Source organism: Ananas comosus, linkage group 18 (genome assembly GCF_001540865.1).
Source record: "Ananas comosus cultivar F153 linkage group 18, ASM154086v1, whole genome shotgun sequence".
Classification (NCBI taxonomy): domain Eukaryota; kingdom Viridiplantae; phylum Streptophyta; class Magnoliopsida; order Poales; family Bromeliaceae; genus Ananas; species Ananas comosus.
This window is the reverse complement of record NC_033638.1, coordinates 6,674,538-6,683,811: the sequence shown is the minus strand read 5'-3', so window position 1 is coordinate 6,683,811 and position 9,274 is coordinate 6,674,538. Positions and strand designations below refer to the sequence as shown.

General features: G+C 36.4%; 1 protein-coding gene across 3 annotated transcripts; it reads right to left on the bottom strand.

Annotated features, from left to right (window-relative positions):
- On the bottom strand, positions 1,347 to 8,856 carry LOC109724349 (tubby-like F-box protein 6). 3 transcript variants are annotated; one of them, XR_002219897.1, is made up of 7 exons: positions 7,956 to 8,856; positions 6,394 to 6,481; positions 5,328 to 5,457; positions 4,718 to 4,897; positions 2,191 to 2,665; positions 1,847 to 2,014; positions 1,347 to 1,757 (listed from the first exon to the last, which is right to left on the bottom strand). XR_002219897.1 is itself a non-coding variant. In XM_020253143.1 (6 exons), exons 1-5 carry the CDS (start codon positions 8,310 to 8,312, stop codon positions 2,197 to 2,199), a joined length of 1,224 nt encoding a protein of 407 aa, XP_020108732.1. In that variant the 5' UTR covers positions 8,313 to 8,856; the 3' UTR covers positions 1,347 to 1,770; positions 2,191 to 2,196. The 3 variants fall into 3 exon arrangements, 2 of the variants coding, with proteins under 2 accessions (XP_020108732.1, XP_020108731.1); XM_020253143.1 differs by lacking the exon at positions 1,847 to 2,014 and having other exon boundaries at positions 1,347 to 1,770; XM_020253142.1 differs by lacking the exon at positions 1,847 to 2,014 and having other exon boundaries at positions 7,956 to 8,855.

Sequence of the window (9,274 nt, the reverse complement as noted above, 5' to 3'; positions counted from 1 at the left end):
GTTTTCTATTGCTCTGCCAGAAAAGCATGTAGACTTCCAAAAGTTGTAAGCACATCCGCATCTCCAAACTCCGCCTCTACGTAGGATAGAAGCATGTAATAATATGCGTCTTGTAAAATGTCATCAGGTATCTGATGAGACTATCCTGTAGTCCCGCTTCATAAGAAGCGTTTCATAGTAATCATGTCAGGTGCGTATCGCACAGCACCACGTGACTGATTAAGCTTCTTATGAAATTAGATCACACATGTCACAACAGACGCATTATATATTATTTCTTTATTCTTTATTTTTATTTTTATTTTTTACTTTTATATTTATATTAATTCGACAGAATGAGTTGGCTAGGTAGAAAATTGAAAAGTTCATGTAGAGTCGGAGCTTCAACTGCAGAGATTTCAATTATAAGATTGCTAATTTGTATGCAAAAAAATCTACCTAGACCTTACTAATGTAAAAGACGGAAAAAACGGAGTGCGTGTTCATGCATTAGTGTCTTCTAAGATAACAGCAGACTGCATACATCTGCCCATTCACCCATTCCTGATTACGGGATAATTCGAACCGAAAACCTATCATGCGAAAATAGAGAATACACTACTTCAAGCAATAGTTGTAAAAATAACTGAGAAACAGGGGAGAGGAATGGCTTTTTCCAATGAATTTTGCTTACTATAACTTCAACATTGTTAGGACCAAAGAATCAAATTGAGTTTACCTTATTTTTCAAAATCTACATGTGTTGGTGAAAGTAGGAAATTTGCATCTCTCAAATGATTTCATCAAAATCCTTAAACGCTTAACGAGATAATAATATTTACCTACAGAAGAAAACAAAATTTGAATCTTCTTTAGCCAGAAACATTTGAAAAGCAACACCAGTAACAAACATACAAGAACCAAAGTTTCACTCGAAACTATTTCAGGATATCAATTAAAATTGTTTTGAGCTCTCCAAAATTACAACTGCGAACATTCAAATACAGGCTAAATTACACTTTTCTTTGCTCCCCGAGCTTTAATTTCTTATAATTTCTAGCTCAAATTTTTTAAATTGTTACAATTAAATCCCACATCCTCATTAAGTTATTGAAAATTGATGCATCAATAATGCGAAAGTGATGTGATAGCGTTATTACTAACGACGCAGCAATAACTAACATACGACATCACTGCTACATGAGTAACATATCAGTGTCTAATCAAGGAAATTGAATTATGAGACTTAATTATAATAATTTAAGAAATTTGAGCCAGATATCATACAAAATTAAAGTTTACGGGCCGAAGCGCTACTTGTTCGCCGTTAACAATGTGACCATAAGAAAATATACAAATTCATCATATTTATTACAGTCACACTCCTCAAATCAAGAGCCTTCAATAAATCTGAACCATCTGATTACAACACAGCAAATGTACACAGAATTACAAGCAAGTTAAAACAGCACCTCCACCACAATTAAATAAAAAAAGAACAAAAATGTCATCGAATTCAATGGCGCGATCTCACTAGAAACAAGTTAAGCTTAGTAAATTAAATCCAATGTTCGCTTTTCCCACAGATGAATGACACAGAAGAGGCTGTGGAGCACAACCGGGAATTAGCACAATTTGAGAACAGTTTATGTACACCATACACTGAATTCTACAGATACAAGAGCTTAAGCTGGACAAACTCTTCCATTTCCGCAAAAGACCTAAAGCCGTCGATTCGCATCTGAGGTTTATTTAGATGGCCCAGCATTTCGAAGCACCTGAGGACAAAAACTACTCAAAATGAGATAAAAATATTCTTCTAATACTGAGCGCTTTGTACAAATCGATAAGGAGAAAAACCATTTACATCAGAACAAAGTGTCTATAATAATCCCACAGCTAAATAATCCCTGAGACATGAAAAAACTTCTGAAATCATTTTCTGACTTTACACCTGGGTTTTCAGCCAACAAAACATGATGAGAAAAACCGAAAAGACATTTTTGGTGTTGATGATTGTTGCCACGATGAAGTCCTGCAGAAAACGATGTTAATGCATGCAATAATGCTATAGCAATAACAGAACAGAAGGGTGATTGAGACTGTTAATATAACACAAATAAAACTATGTGAGAAAACCAATACGATTCGAGTAAGCACAGCATTGCAGTTTGTGATCTACGGATTTCAAGGAAACGAGAAGAATTATACCTCAATTTATTCACAGGCTATTTTGGTGTCAAAACTACTGAGGCAGAGAGCGAATGCCTGAAATGCCGATATGGGATAGCGGTAATCCATGGTGAACAAGTCCTTCCCCACCTTTCCGAACTGGAGGATCACCTTCTCCTCCTCCTGACTAGCAGGGCCGTTCTCTTCCGAGGCCACCAACTGGAAATTCTTTACGGAAGCAACCGTCACCCTTCCCCTGAAATTAAGACACCAGCATTGAAGTTGCTCGTGCCACCTCGGAGCTTTGTTCTTCAGAACTAATTTCGCCTCCTTTTGACCGGAAAATGGCGATGGTAAGTTTTCTATGCGGGCTGACTTGGATCGGAAGAATGGAATAGAGGGGAAAGAGTCGAGACTGTTAAGAGGGAACTCTGTTTGTGTCGGCGCCGAACCTCCCGGTTCGATTGCAGAGGCTGGGATTGAGTCCACCACGCAGTGCATCCTTCTAGGACCTCTGTTTCATGAAGCGAAAATATAGATTACAATATTATCACTCTGTTGAATTGTAGTGCAGATCTTTGCAAGATTAGGGGTTTAAAGTACATAATAACAAAAAAGTTACTGCAAATAAATATGATGGCGAGAAAGTTAATTAATGCATCGAATAACAAATTGATTAGGTTTCCAATTTGTAATTTGGTAGTTTTGCAGATAAAAAGATAAGAACTGACTTCATAATACAATGAAATACACACCTCCATCACTTCTAAGCGCCAGATTGATTATCTCCAAAATCAGTTAAGAGTGTATATGTTTGTGCATGCATCTTTGCTTCTGTGAAGCTCATGTCCAAGTAAAGTGTGTACAAACATATACAGACATCACAAAGCGTAGCAATGCATGAGCAACTATTTTCCATGCTCTATGATGCAGGACAAAAATGAGCCAGCCATCATTTGTTTTGATTTGTTTGGCTTTTTTTGTTTAAGAATTTTGGGTTTATAAATGCTTCAAAGGTTCCCTAGCTTTATTTACCTTGGGAACTTTTTGACCTAACCTATTTTATCGCTGTATAGAAGTTGTCTCTTTAACATAGTCAATCATCTTAACTCTAATGAGAACATAACGGGAGCTCTTAACAGGAAAAAGATGAGAGCTCAGCACTCGCAAATGAAATCCACGAGGCCAAGCCCCCTTTTATGTTTAGACATAGATGTGGATCATACGATCTTGCCTGAAGAACCAAGAAACCTATGTGACAACATACAATTAATGTTTTTTCAAGAGTTTGCGGGTGCAACAAATAAATTTAGCGACCACATTTGAAGTACGTAGAGGGCACTAGTTGGGACAAATTTGTGGTGTTTGTAATTGTGCTAAGAGCATGTTGGTTATGATGCTTGAAATTGGATCCTACTTATACTGAGAATTTGCTGAGAATGCGAGAGGTTAAAAGCGAGATGATGATATGTTAGCACCAAAATTTGGGAGGGATGGGTGTGTGATAAGTCCCAAATCAAATGCCAATTAGGTAGGTCCAAGATGCAAACACAGGACCACCAAACCCGAATAACAGCGTATGATTATTCTCTTTCTGGGAGAGGGACCTAATCATCGCACTAAAAATTCTCATCGATGAGTCATTCCGTTGTTATTTTGAACCACCAAACAAAACAATTCTTCCTGAAAAATCTCAGATCTAGAGACGCTCACTTTATAAAGCTATTTCTCAGCTCTTGCACACTCCAAATTCACTTCACATTTCCAGGCCCTACTGAATTGAAGTACGGAAACAAGCAAGGGGAATCATAATCGTTCTGAAAGAAGGAAATTGTGTACTGATTTGACTGTGCCAGCCCAATTCCCTTCGACTTCTACTTCGACTTGAAAGCCAACCAGTACTGACTTGAGTTATGCCTCTGGTTCTTCTTCCTCAACTTGTACTGCCCTACTTCGACTCTTATAACGATCATTCAAGCATCTTCACTATATATAATTACCATTGAACAGCCAGACTATTATATAAATGCTACATGACTACATCACAGTAATTAAAACATGCCTACATTAGCATAATTAATTCACATTCAATATTCATTTCTAAATTTGAAGAATTAATGCAAAAGTTTTTATAATTGCCAAGTCAAAGGTTTCTGATTTCCATCAACTGCCAAGAGACTAACTGGTAGGTAATGGCAAGCATCCGCACACATTTTAGTAATTTCGGCAGTAAGCTAAAACATAACTGAAAAAGAAAGACAGAGATATGAACATGCATTATTCTACTGTTTGTATGCAACCTTATGGAACTATTTTGTATGCAACCTTACGGAACTATTCAGAGATCGGAGCAATGAAATGTGCAATCAAGCACGAAAAAAGTGAATATATTTTCGGCATCAAAAGCCTATGATGAAATAAGTAAACAGATGCAATTCCGAGAAAATGTACAATCAAGCACAATATGATGTTATACACATTTTAAGGAGCTGGTATAACAAATCCCATAGTAAACAAAACGGAAGTCCATGGACTGTATGAAGACAAAGAAAAACGTTAACCATACCTTGAACCCAACACATTCAACTCATAAGAAATGTGTGCGACAGGGTAGTTTCCAGCTGGAATCCTAGGGGAGACTTGCTTGGAACCAACCACACGTGTGGACCGGCATTTTGCAATTATAGCTCCATCATACGGAGGCTGAGCGTCATAGACTGTAAATTTGGTTCCAAAAAAGTTCGATCTGTTCAGAAATCAGAAGGAAGACGAATAAGTTAGTTTCTCACCCTTTGCATTACCTTTTTAAGAAATAAACATACAGCAAATATTTCTATATTTAGTTCCAGATTAATAAATGAAACGAATACCCTTCAAAGTTGTCCTAGGTAGGGGAATCTAGTGTTTCTAGGTGCTCCTAAGCGTAAGCTGAAATTAAAGTAATATGTAACCTGAGGATATGCAACAATGTCATTCCTTCTATTCCCAATATTAAAAAAAATCCAATTAGCATAGTTATTACAAAATGCAAAGGGAAAAATATCGACAGAAGTCCAATCACAGTGCAGACCATATGATAGATTATACCATGAATCAGAAAAATATGTCAATAACTTTCTAGTTCAATAAGGCATCAGAAATCAAAAGCAACAGATATAATAATAGCTACAACCAACCTTAGCTTCCCAATGTAAGTACTACTTCCCTTCGACATGTCATCCACATCAAGAGAAATGAGATAGTCGGTACATGTAGGACGTCGGCACTTGCGTGCAGCAAGAAGGAATTTGCCATCATCTGTCAATGCTGTAAAAGAAATTATGAAAAACAGTAAGCATGGAAAATTGTAGACTGCAATCCTAAAATCTGCAAGAAAATGTATACCCATTTGAGAAAGAGGAGGGTATGAAGATGGCTTGAAATAAACAAATGCCCTCTCTGAACAATAGCGAATTATCATCTAGTATTATAGCGTAGTATGATGATAACCTGATGGTTGTTTATCGAAGTATCTCTTTTGAATAGTTGCAAGAGAAACACAGATACTGAAGTTGTTATTTATTCCATTGACTAGTATTGAATTCAGATATGTTTCTGAGGATCACATTAGTCCAATGCATTGAAGCACATATTTATAGTTATATTTTCACAAAATATATAATTAAAGCATACAGTTTCCCAATAATGCATCCCACAAATCACTACTACATGTTAGATGAAATATTTTCTGAAAATTAGTTTACCTTTAAAACTACTCAGTGCAGATTCCACATACATCTTCGCATTCCCCTATTTTCCATTGTGTTTCCCATTAAATTTACCCTATTTGAGATTTTCTGTGTAAATTATTCTCTCTCTTTACGATACTCCCTATTTGCCATTTTGTTTTATTCATATTACATCAATAATCAGACATCTTTGTGCACAAGCCACATAGTTTTCAAGGAATGATAACCCCAATACACTCTATTTAGTCTTCTGGGAACTTTTCCCTGTGTCAAGACTCAAAAGTGATTCCACAACTACAAATCTCAATTTCATAACCATAACCAAATCAAATCATGTTGAAATGGATACTTTGGTACAAATAGAGTTATGAATTTGCAATGCTAGCTTGCTAATACAAGTAATAAATATAGAATACTTATAACTACAATCTAATAAGCATGAAACTTAAAGATATGACTATAGCTCAGGCTTAGTTAAGAAAATGAATTATTAAAGAGAAAATTAGGGTCATACCTTGGGTCAGACCAAGGTAAAGATAGTATGTTTGTGTAGCTCGGTTCCTTTTTATGAAACACTGGAGTGGAAAGTCCCTAGGCCCAGGCTGCACATCCCAAAAAAAGATTCAGAAACATGTAGTGAATATATTGACGTAATATGATAGTTACAAATTCATACTGTGTGACAAACTGAGAATACATCTAAATCTAGATATGACCGAGACCTATCTTTATTTGAAAACATTCGACTGTACACAGAGCTAGGGGAGCAGGAAGACCAAGCACAAGATGTCCGCATGAAGATAAACTATTGACAAGTACCTGAAGTTGCATATTTGGGTTACCATTTTCAGATTGAAATATCATGCCGATGCGAAGCGTTAATAAAGAAACGTAAAGATTCAAACAATTCAAAACTATTTTGAAATTCGAGAATCTTTTTCTGACTTTTACATTTCTTGGGGAAAGCATTTAACTAGGTGTCATGGACATGGACATGGGACAAGACACGACACGGACACGGCGATTAGGCAACTTCCGAAAATTAGGACAGGACCCAACATGAACACTAATAAAATATTATTATTATTGTAATAGTATATTTATTATATCTAAAATATTAATTTTGCTAATATTGTTATATTTCTCATACGAATGAAAGTTAATAAAATTCTCATTGATAGTTCATATATTTTAAAGAAAGAAATTCTCCACCATACAATTGCATGCATTCATCAAAAAGCCAAAATATTTATTATCTTACATTATATATGCACAAAAAAAAGAAGGTAAAATGGTAGATGGAACTCACGTTAATAATACTAATATAAAAGTGTAGATTATACATATATTTATAATATAGTATAGTATATATTTATCATATTGGATAGAACTTGAGTCCTATGCTTTTTAAATAGTATCAAGTTCATGGGCTTGTAAGTTTTTAGTACCTTGTTTTAAGGGATTGTGCGGTTGGATGATGTGGGCCCCTAGGGTTGACGTGGGTGGTTGTTTGAATAGATATTATCTAACGGGTAACAATGATCAAAGGACATAGATCTAACGGTAAAAAAATTTACCAAGAGCACAAGTCTTGTGTTTTACAGGAGCAACCAAAGCACAACTCTCATATATAGATAGTATATATATTAATTTGGATGCGCCAAGGACCTGCGCTAAATGCACGTCCATGGGATGTCCATGTCGTACACGAGGCTGACACGAACACGTGAGGTTTATAGAAGTGTCCGTGATACATAGGCATTAAATCTATCTTATATTCTTTACAAAATTCATTTTAATTTAATAAACATAGCCTTTTGGTAAATAACCAACAATTTTACTTTAATAATTAAAACACTCAACATATTCTCTTCCTAACGAAGGAATTTGGTAAATTGTGGCAGTATCACATCAGAAACATTATAAGGTCATTATTTTGCATATCATAGCAAGCATTTATTCTAAATTTCCTTATTTAATCATGCGAACCTATTTCGACATCAAATACAATAATAAGATGATGATAATAATAAATTGCGCAACTCAGAGAAAAGAGGAGGTCTCCCAAACCCTAACCTGCTTCAAGGAGATGGGGAAGGTCAACTTCCCGGAGACCTCGGGGGTCTTCACAATCTCCTTCATGATATCGCGCCAGCTCCGGCAAACCCCCGCGCACGCTGCCACATCCCTGCGGGGCGGCCACGCGCCCTCCGATTCCTCAATTCTCACCAGCACGTCACGGAGGAGCTCCGGCGGCATGCTCGCCCAGCAGCTCTGCCCCAGGGCATCTACAGGCGGCGGCGGCGGCGCATTCGCCACCACCGCCCGATGCGACCGCGATCGCAACCCGTACCCGATCTTCACCTCGATCCCCTTCCTCGAGATATTCCCAATCTCATCCCTCATATCCTGAATTATACTCCTAAACGACATTTCACGATTCGATTCCCAAACCTCCCAACACTCCCAAACACTAGAATCAAATCCCTGTACCTACAAATGAATCAGGTGCTACCGCCACATTCGGAAAACACCCAAATTTGGGGGATATTAGCCATGGATCTGAAACTTTGGAAAAAAGCTCCCATCTTTACCCTAAAAATGACACGGACATCACCACTGTTACCTTCACCATCGCTTCTAAGCTTCGATTTACGCCCAAAACAAGCAATTTTGAGCCCTAATCCACCCCAATTCCCCCAATTCCTCCAATTTCTCCTACCATTTATCAAAAAAATAAAAGGAAAACTTAGGGAGTTATGGGAGAGGATAAGTGATTGAGAGGATTTAGAAGTTCCCAAATCCCAAATTGAGTAGTAGATAAAGGGAAATTTCTAGAGAGAGAGAGAGAGAGAGAGAGAGAAAGGAGATGCGAAATTTAGGGTTTGTTTATAAAGGAAAAGTCGGGAAAAAAATTAGGGTTTCTTTTTCGTTTGCTCGGACAACAACGATGGGATGGGAAAGAGGAGACGAATCCATTTTTTCCTTTTCTCTTTTCCTTTTAGGCTAAAAATGTCTGTAGACCCCTCAACTTTATTTTCTTTTCAATTGACGCCTCCTTAATTTTTTTAATTTATTAAATAAAGTAATTTGTATTAAATAAAGTAAAAATTATTATTATTATTATACTAATAACCGCATCAAATTAAACTAGAATGATCAACAACCAATAGCTAACAAAATATTAAATTCAAAAAAAAAAAAATTATGTTACTGCAATAATAACTCGAATAAAAATTTTGTAAATTAGAGAGAGTATCAAAAAAAAGTTGATGGGTCTTAAATATGTTAACCAAATAATAATAATAAATATAGTGACTTGCAAATTCAGAATAGAAGAAGGGGGTGTGTGGAAAAAGAATAGTGGGGAGATAAAAGATTAATGAGAAGTATTG